The sequence below is a fragment of the Nyctereutes procyonoides genome, unplaced genomic scaffold (assembly GCF_905146905.1).
Source record: "Nyctereutes procyonoides isolate TBG_1078 unplaced genomic scaffold, NYPRO_anot_genome, whole genome shotgun sequence".
NCBI lineage: Eukaryota > Metazoa > Chordata > Mammalia > Carnivora > Canidae > Nyctereutes > Nyctereutes procyonoides.
Genome location: NW_026575125.1, coordinates 93,384,042 through 93,397,868, shown reverse-complemented (window position 1 = coordinate 93,397,868; position 13,827 = coordinate 93,384,042). Strand labels below are relative to the sequence as shown.

The 13,827-nt window shown below is 39.6% G+C and overlaps 1 protein-coding gene across 5 annotated transcripts in view; it reads right to left on the bottom strand.

The window, feature by feature from the left end:
- Positions 1 to 3,269: 3,269 nt before the first annotated feature.
- The window catches only part of XIAP (X-linked inhibitor of apoptosis), a 50,377-nt gene continuing 39,819 nt past the window's right edge, over positions 3,270 to 13,827 (bottom strand). For all 5 annotated transcript variants that reach the window (XM_055337687.1, XM_055337685.1, XM_055337684.1 and 2 more), the window contains 2 exons: positions 13,074 to 13,274; positions 3,270 to 4,202 (listed from right to left, as the gene is read on the bottom strand). In XM_055337687.1, the coding sequence (XP_055193662.1) occupies positions 4,009 to 4,202; positions 13,074 to 13,274 (395 nt within the window). In that variant the 3' untranslated portion in view covers positions 3,270 to 4,008. The remainder of the gene's footprint in view (positions 4,203 to 13,073; positions 13,275 to 13,827) is intronic.

Below are 13,827 nucleotides of genomic sequence, written 5' to 3'. Positions count from 1 at the left end.
AATTTGAAGATATATGTATTTAAGATTGTCCTACTGTATTAGTCATAAAGTGTCATTTAATATGTAGTGAAAGTTATGGTATAAAAGAAAGAAGAGTTGAAAAAATAAACATTTGAGACCTCCCCTGGGAGGTAACTCGAAGTTTTTCACCTTCAAACTATGTCCCAGTCTGGGCTGCCACTAATTAGCTAGACAGCTTTGAATAAATCACTTCACCTTTGAGCCACAGTTGTTTCACCTGTAGAACGAGGGAAAAGAATCAGATACTCTCTAAGGTCACTTCTAGCTCTGACACTCTAGGATTCTAGTATGCCGCTAGTGAAATTCACATTGTGCTAAGTAAGAGTCAAATTGACACTGATTATGAAAATGGGAATAAGCCAATTGTTTCTATTAGGAAAGCTCACCTGAATTTGATAAGAATAGGGTTTTTTTCTCAAAGTTTTAAAAAAGGAACTTAAATATTTTCAAAGACCTGACCTATTTCTTATAGTTTACATCTTAACTATGAGAAACACCAAAAAAGATGAGTAAGGGTCACTGAAAGAGTCATCATCTAAGTTTTTGCCCAAATTTCCAGTCAAGGCAAACCCATGAAGGGTGAGAGAGTGCTGGGAAGGGAATGGTATTTTTAAGATTTTATTTATTTATTCATGAGAAACACACAGAGAGAGGCAGAGACACAGGCAGAGAGAGAAGCAGGCTCCATGCAGGGAGCCCAATGTGGGACTCGATCTCAGGTCTCCAGGGTCACACCCTGGGCCGAAGGCAGTTGCTCAACTGAGCCATCAAGGTGTCCCAGGAATGGTATTTTATATACGGGGTTCTCCCTGAACTCTCATGATTTCATAACATAGGTATTATTCTTATTTTAGAGATGAAGAAACAGCTCTTTTTTAAAGCAGACTTGGCTAAAAATAACTACATCTGTCAAATATCCCCTCTTGTTTTCTTAATTTCTCTAATGGGAATGAAAAGCCTACCCCGTTCCTCCCACTCCGCCACACTTTCCCCTCATATTCAACACCTGGGTGATCAGGAAATTATGATTTGGGCCTAAAGAGTACAATACGTGCACCTAATGCTGTGGTGGTAGTCTCCATTCAGAGAGTTCAAAACACCAATTTTATCCACTAAAATGAAAACGGGGAAAAAAAAAACCTACCAAAATTTAAATAATGTAACAACAAAAAAGATCAAAGCAGGGCCAAATCACATTATATACACCCATTACACCTGCCTTACCCCGTCTTAGCTCCTAACCAAAGGGGGGGAAAAAACAAAACCAAAAACCCAAACCTAGCAGGAAAGGCAATACAAAGACGTTGATTAATAAATTGGGAGTTTATGCTTTATAAACATGAAACCTATTTTTCAAAAAAATTAAAACTAGGCTTTTGATCAACACACCAAATTATTATGAATAAAGATGACTACTTACTACCAAACAACTTGACTCATTGCATGACTAAAATGTAGTATAAAATAGGTGGTGACTTCAAAATCTTTAGAGTGAACTTTCTAACAGAAAAGGAATGTCTACATGTAGATACGGAGAACTATTTTGGGAAAGAGGGAGGCACAGATTTGGATCTCGTTATATTTTTGACCTTGCAAGTAATCATTTTTTGCACAACTAAATGGAAAGGATCCAGTGCTTTTTATAGTGAGAACACAGACAAACATTGGTAAGTCTTAAAAAAAAATGTGATTAGAAGTTGGAGTGCTGAGTGATTTCAGAACCTGAAGCAACAGCATTTCTAAACAATTCTTAAAATAAACTTGTTAGCCACATCAGCTTCATGCATTACATTTCACAACTCATGGGGAGAAAAAAGGTCTTTCTTAACTCCAAACATACAAGTTTTAAAAGAAGAGTTTTAATGAACTGAAGCTCCCAGAACAGGAAAAGCCTTATGTTAAAACAATTCAGTCCTTGGCCAACAACTAGATTGAACTAACTACCTGACTGGGAGCTGACATGTTCTGGAAAACACATTTAAAAACCTTTAACAAAAAAAAAAACAATTAAAAAAAATAAAAACCTTTAACACTTTTCTCCCCTTGTAATTTAAACCCAAAGCTTAGACTATGTATGTAAAATTTAATTTAATGAACATTTAGTGGAAGTGCAAAGGTAAAAAACTGAGTTTACACAAAAAACTGGGCAGTCATTTAATTTCAAAAATTCTCATTTAAATTTGCAATGCTTTAAAAGACTATCACTTAAAATATCATCAACAGAGGTGAGGAGAACATGACAATACTCTCTTAGAAAATACAATGAAAATAGAATTTTTGGTTTCACTCTCAAACATTTCTCCACAGTACAATGCCTCACTCACCTCTATAATGGGTCGTTTTTAGAATCTTGTAAGTAAACCCTGGGTGTTCTACGAAGCACTTTTAAACTGTTTTGGTTTTTTTTTAAATCTATATTGACTCTTATTCAAGTTTTATTTTCTTTTTAATACTTAAACAAGTATTCTCGTTTTGTCAGTATTTTATAATTTCCAAGAGATTTTAAGGATCTTGAGAGAACATTTATTTAAGAAGTATCTACTACTATTACTAGTCAAGGAAACGATTTAGGTAAAGACTTGACATTCTGTCCTATGTACATCTTAATTATCCTAACAGTAAAAACGCACATGAAACTTTAAGGTACAAGATATGAGAATCTTAACATGGAAAGCTGTCACTATAACTACAAGCAGTATACAAACATGCTTCTACTTTTTCCTACATAAGCTGACAGATGTTTAAAATACTGGGTTAACAAAGATCTTTTAGTAAAGTGACTTAGGCAGGCTTAAACTAGCAAGGATTAAGGATGAATCCTTACTAATTAATTGGAAGATCTGAGACATATTTTATATTTCATTTTACAAAATCAGGAAGATTTATTTTGAAACAAGAGAAGAAGACATGGTCTACCTGTCAGAAAACTACCACTCAGAAATACTTTTCATCCACAAAGCAGGAAATACATAAAAACATTTAAATTTCACATTGGCACCAAAAAGGTTAACTGCTCTGCCTTCTTGGACTAGAAAAACTAAAGCTGAGCAATAAGTAGTTTTGCAGGCGTTTGAACATGCCTAAGCCTTTAAATCAGTAAAATACTTTCTAAAAATTCTGATTACAAAAGTAATATATACTTATAAAAAATCCAAACAGAACAAAATGAAAAAAGTAGAAAGTGAAAGGCCCCTGCAAATCCCCTCTGGGACTGACCCCCCCACCCCCCCCCCACAAGAGAAACCACATTTAACAGTCTGATGCTTTATTTTTCCAAATCTTTTGTTCTATACATACAGAAAATACACACACCTTCATCTGGCTCATTCTATACATAGTGTTTTGCCACTTCAGTTTATACTCAATGTATCTTTGACATCTTTCCATGTCAGTACATGTTGGCTAGATGGTACTCTATTCTTAAATACCCTTTTAACAATGGCAAAATCATTTTTAAAAATCACCCACCGAAGCACATGTGTATAATTTTAAAAGAGAATGAACAAAATCCTAAAACACAAAAACAAACATCTAAAAATAATCGGTATCTTTCCACCAGTGTGGAACAGTTCATTCCTTTTCACACAAAACAAATTATGAGATTGGGGAGATTAATTCTAATCTCCACGTTTACACAGAATGCTCCATTTGTTAAGCCTATATGAAAAGAATGAAAAATTCAGTTGATTAACTCACACTTAGAAACTAAGTTAGTGTAGTACAAATACAAATACACATTGTGATCAATTACAATATGATGCTTCTTAGTCTAGATTTCAATTGAGTAAAAAAAGATATATAACGTAGCTAATGTCCCCCCAAATCCAGAAATTCAAATTTTAGATTACAAACTAGAGCACTGTAGTTTACATTTTGTCTACTTGGTAGCAAATGCTAATGGCATTCGATGCTAATTAAAGTCGGTTCACATCACACACTCAATCAGGGTAACGAGAAGAACATAATGCGCCTAACTGTAGAGTGAGATTAAGACATAAAAATTTTTTGCTTGAAAGTAATGACTGTATAGCACATGGGACATTTGTCAACTGCTTCAGCACATTGTTTACAAGTGACCAGATGTCCGCAAGGAATGAAAACCACAGCAATATTTCTATCCATACAGATTTTGCAAAGCTTCTCCTCTTGCAGGAGTCTGAGCTGCTCTTCAGCACTAATCTCTGCACAAAGAGAAAAGAAATGTGTTAATTGTAGACTTTCTTAGTTGTTGAAATGCATTGAAACAACGAAAACCCCTACTATGTGCCAGGTGCTAATCAAGGCCTGGGAGACAGGATGAGTCACACGTGACACCTGCTCTTCAGTAGCTTGCAGGCTAGAGGAGAGGAGGGCGTGAGCTGAGGCTGTGGGGGAAGCACAAAGTACAAAGTGATAAGTGTTATCATAAAGTTACGTACAAAGTGCTCGGGGATGAGCTGAGAGAACAAGTTCTTCTGTTCAGATGAGTTGGGGAAGGCTTCACAGGCTGGCAGCTGCAGGGCAGGGGGCCGGGGGGACAGGGGAAGTGGAGGAGTGACATTTATTTATTTATAAGATTTTATTTAGTTATTCATGAGAGAGACACAGAGAGAGAGGCAGAGACACAAGCAGAGGGAGAAGCAGGCTCCATGCAGGGAGCCGGATGTGGGACTCAATCCCGGGATCCCAGGATGTCACCCTGGGCCGAAGGCAGTCGCGCAACCACTGAGCCACCCAGGCATCCCTAGGAGTGACATTTAAACATGGCCAACAGGGGACGCCTGGATTGCTCAGTGGTTAGTCTGCTTGAAGATTCTCTTCTGGGCAGCCTGGGTGGCTCAAGTGGTTGCACAACTGCCTTCAGCTCAGGGTGTGATCCTGGACTCCAGGGATCGAGTCCCACATCGGGCTCCCTGCATGGAGCCTGCTTCTCCCTCTGCCTGTGTCTCTGCCTCTCTCATGAATAAGTAAATAATCTTTAAAATAAATAGATAAGTAAATAAACAAACATGGCCAGCAATTTACCAGGCTGAGAAGCAAGGATTAGGTAAAAGAACTGACATATGGGAAGGGCATGGCTTACTCCAGAAACAGAGGGATGGATCTGAGGGACACTTCTGAAGCAGGACTACTAGGATTTGGGGACTGATTATATGTGAGAGGTGAGGAAAACGAGCTGATTTTAAGATTTCTAGTGGCTGACAAGAGGATGGTGATGCCAAAAAGAAATATAGGAGGTACTGGTTTGGCATTTTCAAGTTTTTTAAAAAAGATTTTATTTATTTATTCATGAGAGACACAGAGAAAAAGAGAGGGAGAGACACAGGCAGAGGGAGAAGCCGGCTCCATGCAGGGAGCCTGACGTGGGACTCGATCCTGGGTCTCCAGGATCACACCCTAGCCTAGGCTGATGGTGGCACTAAACTGCTGAGCCACCCGGGCTGCCCTCAAGTTGTTTTTGAGGTGTTTGCAGGGCATCCATACGTAAATGTCATTGGACAGTCACGTCTTGAGGTCAGAAGAAGTTAGGGCTAGAGACAGAGATTTGGGTGACATTAGCATATAGGTGGCACTAAAGCACTTGCTTAATTCAGCCTTTCTCAAACTAGGTTTTGTGATGTCTTAACAAACATATCACAGAAATGTGTTTCGTGGTGAAAGAACTCTAGTAACAAGGGCACCTGGGCGGTTCAGTCAGTTAAGCATCTGACTCTTGATCTCAGGGTTGTGAGTTCAAGCCCTGTGTTGGGCTCCACTCTGGGTGTGGAGCCTGCTTAAAAAAACAAAACTATAATGACAACATCATCAACAATGGCAGCAGTTAACAGTAACACAGCACTTACTACTACGTGCCAGGCACTATTTCAGAGGCATTACATATTTTAACAATCTTTGTAGGCCAGTGGTTTCCAAATCTGGTCTCACATGGGAATCACTTGGGGGCATTTTTAAAAAAGATTTCTTTTTTTTTAAAAGATTTTATTTATTTATTTATTCATGAGAGACACACACACAGAGAGAGAGAGAGAGGCAGAGACACAGGCAGAGGGATAAACAGGCTCCATGCAGGGAGTCCGACGCGGGACTTGATCCCGGGACCCCAGGATCACGCCCTGAGCCAAAGGCAGGCGCTAAACCAATGAGCCACCCAGGGATCTCCAGATTTCTTTATTTATCTATGTAAGAAAGAGGGGCAGAAGATAATCTTTTTTTTTTTTTTTTTTAAGATTTTATCTATTTATTCATGAGAGACACAGACAGAGGGAGAAGCAAGCTCCATGCAGGGAGCCCGACACGGGACTCGATCCCGGGACTCCAGGATCATGCCCTGAGCTGAAGGCAGATGCTCAACTGCTTGAGTCACCCAGGGATCCCAGAAGAAAATCTTCCAGCAGACTAACTGCTGAGCCAAGAGATCATGACCGGAGCCCAAACCAGGAAACAGGTGCTTAAATGATTGAGCAACTCAGGTGCAATTGAGGAATTCTTCTAAATGATAGATGGCTAGGTCCCACTCACTAAATCTAAAATTTCTAGGGTTTTTGTTGTTGTTGTTCTGAAATTACAGTATGCAAAATAAAGAAGATATGGTTTTATACAGCAACAACAGCAACAATTTCTGAGATGGCACACACTGGTATTTGGCAACCAGTGCCGTGAAATACAGGTCAATACAGTAGAGTGTATGTCCCCTCTTAGAAAGTCACAATGCATGTCCCTATTTAACTACAGAGTTCCTCTTTCTTTTTCTTTCTTTTTCTTTCTTTCTTTCTTTCTTTCTTTCTTTCTTTCTTTCTTTCTTTCTTTCTTTCTTTCTTTCTTTCTTTCTTTCTTGGTCCTTTTTCATGGCATCCCTTTTAACATCTGGGGAACACTGTTTTCAAAACAAGTTTGGGAACAGTGGTTGACTTTTATTCAACAAATATTTACTGAATACTTAACTAAGTTCTAGGAACTGGAGATACAATTAACAAATATATAGGCCCCAGGTCCCTAATCGTGCATAAACAAGTAGGAAACACAAGTAGACAGGAAATTATATTAGAGTGGAATGATAAAGGTAATTTAGCGTGTTATGGAGAACACAGGAAGGGTGTGAGTTGTGCATGCACACAGAAGCAGAAGGAAATTATACTTAAACTGGGTCCTCAAGGATGAGGAGGAGTTAACCAGGAAAGATGGAGAGGGGTCCCTGGGGGACAGAGGCAGTGGGAGAAGAGAAAATAGCATAAGCAGGCTCTAAGGGGAGAGGCAGAAGCAGGCCTACGAGTGCAAGGGTAAGGCCTGGGGAGGGACACAGCAGGACGGGAGGCAACAGAAGGTTAGCAGGGTTCTGACCATGAGGATTTGGCAACCCATGTAAAGGAGTTTGGACTTGATCCTGAGGCACTGGTGGCCAGTACAGGGTATTAACCTGGAGAGAGAGAAGAGATTTGTGTTCTGGAGAGGTATGCCTGACCAAGGGTGGAGAGAAAGTATTATTTAATCTCTTTCTTCTTAAAAAGCAACCTCATGGGCATAGTCAAAACTGTAAGCTCGGGATCCCTGGGTGGCGCAGCGGTTTGGCGCCTGCCTTTGGCCCAGGGCGCGATCCTGGAGACCCGGGATCGAATCCCACGTCGGGTTCCCGGTGCATGGAGCCTGCTTCTCCCTCTGCCTGTGTCTCTGCCTCTCTCTCTCTCTGTGACTATCATAAGTAAATAAATAAAAAAAAAATTAAAAAAAAAACAAAACTGTAAGCTCAAACATGGAATGCATCAGAGATAAGAATGCATCTATCTGTCCTCAAGCTTGGTCTGATGTGCGGGACAGAAAAGAACCATTCTAAAATAATGTTACATAAAAAAAAAATTAAAAAAAAAGGGGGGATCCCTGGGTGGTGCAGCGGTTTGGTGCCTGCCTTTGGCCCAGGGCGTGATCCTGGAGACCCAGGATCGAATCCCACATCAGGCTCCCGGTGCATGGAGCCTGCTTCTCCCTCTGCCTATGTCTTTGCCTCTCTCTCTCTCTCTCTCTGTGTGTGTGACTATCATAATAAAAAAAAATTAAAAAAAAATAATGTTACGAATGCTCTAACAGCAGGGTAAGTAAAGAATAGAGAGCTCCGAACTCAGCTATGGGTACTGGGGAAAGCTAGAAAGAATGAATTCTATGTGGAGTCTTGAAGGATGAGTTCACAAGACGGATTTAGGGAACTGGGAGTGGAATGTGGAATGAGACTAGGTACACAGACAGGGAAAAGGCAGTTGGGGCAGAGGTAACAATGGAAGTAAAGGGATGGCACTGTAAACTGATTTAAATTATAGGAAAGCATGTAACCAAAAAGTCAGACTCAAGTACATATTCATTCCCCCCCCAAAAAAAAGAGGAAAACAATTAAGAAATTTACACATTACTTGTGGATGTGACACTCCAATGAATAAAAACGAACACTAGACTGACCAGTTACCTAGAAAAGTTGAAATTTATAGAGAGAAAGAATGGTGGTTGTCAGGGGCTGGGGGGAGGGGCAACGAGGAGGTGTTGTTTAATGGGGACAGTTTCAGTTCTGAAGATAAAGAGAGTTGTGGAGACTGGTTGCACAATGTAAATGTACTTAACACTACTGTACACATAAAACTGTACACATAAAACATTTTTTAAGAGGAACACTGGACCACATGTCAGGAAACCTGATTTTTCTTCCCAACTATCTGAGTGATCTTTGCCTACAGCAAATCTATACTTCAGTTTTCTTACTGAAGTAATGAAAGTTCTTATATGATCTTTCAGGTTCATTTTGGTTCTGATGGTTTGTGATTCCATTTTACAGACCACAGTGGAACAAAATGTCAGGCCTACCAAACGACTGTTATCAAGTTTTTCTACCTTATTTCAGCCTTATGTACAGCCACTTACTTGACATGGTGAGGCTGTGGAATTATATTTTACCCCCTGAGACCAATAGTTTACCTCTGACAATTATTTCACTCAAACCTTAGGGCAAATATTGGATTCTACATCCTTTACTATGGCACCTTTCCCTTGAGAGCATGCAAGTAGGCGGAGGAGCAAAGGGAGAAGGACAAGCAGAGCCCACACTGAGCATGGAGATCAACACAGGGCTCAATCCCACGACCCTAAGATCATGACCTGAGCTGAAATCAAGAGTTGAGCGCTTAACCAACTGCGCCACCTATGCACCTCATCTTTTTTTCTAAATATTTATTTGCGAGAGATAGCATGTGAAAGGTGGGGGGCAAAGGGAGAGGGAAAGAGAAACTCAAGCAGACTCCCCCTGAGCATAAAGCCCATTGCGGGGCTCGATCCCATTACCCTGAGACCACAACCTGAGTTGAAATCAAGAGTCAGATGCTTAACTGACTGAGCCATGCAGGTGTCGCAGCATATTATGTGATATTTAAAAAGAAAGATAATATTTGGTACTACTTTTAGAAGATGATTTACTGGGGTATTCTGTCAAATAAGCATTGGGATTAAAGCTAGTACTGAACCTAGGATTTCTCAGTAAGCAACAATAACACCGCAGTGTTTCTAATAATTTCCACCTGGCTTACCTCAATTAGGCCCACCTTCTATTTTGTATAGAATTAAAAGAGTCTTAGTGCCAATCTTTACTCATCAGCCCTTGGGAAGAGGAAGAGGAATAGGAAGCAGCCCTGTGTGAGAAGATAACCTGTATCAATTAACTTTCCTCTCAATTTAGTGAGACCGAGAGGTCAACTGATGAATTGCAACTCCTGCTTCTGAGAGCTGCCCTTTGCTTAGGCCCTTCATTCCACACCATCCTAGCTTGTAGTCTCAGTGATAATAAGAACCTTCATCGACTCCTGCTGGATAGAAAACATGCATTCCCTAAAGCACTCTGTCCCTTGTTCTCTCCCTATTGCAACTCACTAAATCATCCTGTTGCTAACAACACCTTCAGGTATAAAAACTAACACCTATATTTGTCAAACTTGAGTCATGGTTAAGATGCAGGGGAAAATGATACAATCACTTGTATTTCTATTGCAGTAGAAAGATGACCAAGTCAGTGGTGCATTTTACCATCACTAAGACAAGAGAAGCTATTAACAGGTTTTAAGTAAATGTACACATAGGAAAAGAGTAGTAAGCTTTCTGCTGAATGTTTTACATCAACTGACGTAATTTAAGAATCATGAATGTTATATTGTTTTGTGACTGATGTGATTAACTGAGTGTTTTAGAAGTGTTTGAAATAACAAAGATCAAAAGGGTCTATTCATCTTTTAATTTTTTTTAAGTAAGCTCTATGCTCAACATGGAGCTTGAACTCACAACCCCAAGATCAAGAGTTGCATGCTTCTCCAAGTGAGCTAGCCAGGTGCCCCAAAAGGGTCTTTAATGTAAAAATAAATAGTAAACTTTTAGGTTTATTAGCACTGGGAGAATTTTCAACTTTTGGGAGAGGTGGTCAAGAGCTCAGAGAACGACTATAACAACGTACCTTAGTACCCAAAATGTATTCACAGTTTGAAACCTTTTCTTTAACCTTCGGTGTTGCCATCAAATACTATAGTTGCTTTCATCCCTAAAGAAGGAACTTGTATTTTTTATCTTTTTTTCCTAAAAGGACTTTATATGCTTCTCTTGCACATTATTTAATACACTTTTTAGGGGTACCTGGCTGGCTTAGTCGGTAGACCATGGGACTCCTCATCTCAGGGTTGTGAGTCCAAACCCCCCCTTGGGCATGGAGCCTACTTAAAGAAAAAGTTTAATACAGTTTCTATATATGATTTAAAGTATATCAGGGTTCCACTCATCCAAGCTCTATTTAGTAATATGGTGCTCTTACAGGTTTACATCACATGAAAAGTTACAGAACACTCTAAAATTTGTTTCAGCTACAAAACTTATAGATTCCACACACAATGGTAACAGCCTTCATTGTTCTTTATCTAAATTAAAATACAAACCCACATGTTAAATAAATAAATCAGGGGTGCCTGGGTGACTTAGTTAAGTGTCTGATTCTTTTTTTTTCTTTTTAAAAAAGATTTATTTTAGAGAGAAACAGAAGGAGGAGGGGCAGAGGGAGCGAATCCTCAAGCAGACTCCCCATTGAGCACAGAGCCCAATGCAGGAGCCTGATCCCACATGAGATGATGACCTGCACCTAAACCAAGAGCTGGAGGCTCAACCGACTGAGCCACCCAGGCACCCATCCGATCCTTGATTTTGGCTTAGGTCATGATTCAGGGTCATGGGATCAAGCCCTGCGATGGACTCTGTGCTCAATGGGAAGTCTGCTTGAGATCTGCTCTCTCTCCTCTTCCTCTGTCCCTTCCCCACTGCGTGCTCTCTAAAATAAACAAATAAATCATGACAAAAATAAAATTAAATCAATAAACCAGTGGATCTTACTTAGATCCCGTTTAGAACAAATCAACTGTTAAGAATGTTTTAAGACAATGGGGAAATTTAAAACCAACTGATTTTAAAATGATATTATGGTATTACTGGAAATTCTGTTAAGTGTGGTAACAGTATGTTATAGAATAAATATATCCCCCCCAAATTCAATATTGAAGTCCTAAACTCCCAATGTGATGGTGCTCACAGATGGGCCATTTGGGAGGTAATTAAATTTAGATGAGGTTATAAGGGTAGAATTGCTCATTATGGAATCAGTATCTTTTTTATTTCTTTCTATTTATGTATGTATGTATATATTTTTTATTTTTATTTTTTAAAGTAATCTCTACACCCAACGTGGAGCTCAAACTCATAACTCCAAGATCAAGAGTTGCATGCTTTACCGACTGAGCCAGCAAGGTGCCCCTGTATTTATTTTTAAAGTAAATTCTATCCCCAATGTGAGGCTCAAACTCGCGACCCCAAGATCAAGAGTCACATGCTCTACTGACTGAGCCAGCCAGATGTCCAATGGAATCCATGTATTTATAAGAGGAAGAGAGACCAGAGTGCGCTCTCTCTCTCTCTCTCTCTCGGCCATGTGAGGACACAAAGAGAAGGCAGCTATCTGCTAGCCTGGAAGAGTTTTCATTAGGAACCATACCTGCCGGCACCTTGATCCTGGACTTCTTGGCCCCCAGAAATGTGAGAAATGTCTGTTGTTTAAGTCTATGGTATTCTGTTAGAGTAGTCTGAGCACAGTTTAAGTAACTGCTTAACACACAGTATGTGTGTTAGATTATGTTAAGAAAAATCCTTATCTGATATATATTATTTAGAGGTAAATGATATACAGGATGCCTGGAATTTTCTTTTAAATACCATAGCAAAAAAAGTTGGGGAAAGAAATGAAATTAGATTGGAAAATTGTTGATCATTATTGAATCTGGTTTATCATGAGGGTTCATTGTACTGTTTTCTTCACTTTTGAGTATTTTTGAATTTTTTATTAACAACAATTGTATTTTTAAAATTTTATTCATTTATTCATGAGAGACACAGAGAGAGACAGAGAGGCAGAGACACAGGCAGAGGGAGAAGCAGGCTCCATGCAAGGAACCCAATGTGGGACTCGATCCCAGGACTCCAGGATCATGCCCTAGGCCAAAGGCAGGCACCAAACCGCTGATCCACCCAGGGATCCCCCACAAAAATTGTTTTTTTAAATGAAGATTTTATTTATTTATTTAAGGGAGAGAGAGAGAGAGAGAGAGAGAGAGAGAGCGCGCGCGAGCATGAGTGGGAGAGGTTGAAGGAGAAGCAGACTTCCAACTGAGCAGGGAGCCCAAAGTGGGGCTCAATTCAAGGACCCTGAGATCACAACCTGAGCCAAAGGCAGACGCTTAACTGACTGAGCCACCCAGGCACCCCTATTAACAAACATTTCTTTTTGGTGGGCAGCAAAGCAAGGTTTATTGAGCAATAATAAAGTTTACTTAATGATAGAACACAAAGCTCCCAAAGAGGGAAGACACCCAAGAGGGTTGCCCTTAACAAAAACTTTTTAAAAATGTTTATTCTAAGAGACATGTGAGAAGGAAAAAGTGAATGGGCCACCAAGTCATATAAAATACTATCTGTAATGAAGTACCGTTAAGTGTTTCTTGCTTTTTAAAAATAGCCATGCATACCTTTTTGCAATGAAGTCTGGCTTGATTCATCTTGTGTATGGTCTTTCTGAGCACTCACTAGATCTGAAACCAGAGCCTCAAGTGATACATAGTTGCTCCCAGATGTCTGAATTTTTTCCTCCATTATTTTCTTAATGTCCTTGAAACTGAATCCCATTCGTATAGCTTCTTGTAACAGAGGATTTTGGAAGATGGCATCCTCTGAAATGAAAATTGGTGAAGAAAAAGAACACAGAGTTTAAGCAATTATTTTCATTAACACAACTCAACAGCAAAGTACAGTTAAAAAGAAAAAGGTGAACAGCAAGTAGAAAAACAAAAAACAAACCAGCAAATGAAAGCCACTTTGGGAAGAAGATTTTGAAATATTTAAGCACTGAAGAATCTTTCAGAATCTTAATCATCGCAAATACAGTATTTTATAGTACTATTTTTTTAAAGATTTTATTTATTTATTCACAAGATACAGAGAGAGAGGCAAAAACACAGGCAGAGGGAGAAGCAGGCTCCCTGGAGCCTGATATGGGACTCGATCCCAGGAGCCTGGGGTCAGGCCCTGAACCAAAGGCAGATACTCAACCACTGAGCCACCCAGGCACCCCTATTTTATAGTACTATTAATTGAGATTAGTTGCTCTAAAGGCTGAAGAAATAGTGCAAGATTAGGTAAAACCAGTAAGAAAAAGTTAAGCACTTCAAAACCCAGAACTTTTTTTCAAATCAGTTGTATTCACAACTAACCTAAGTATGTAGA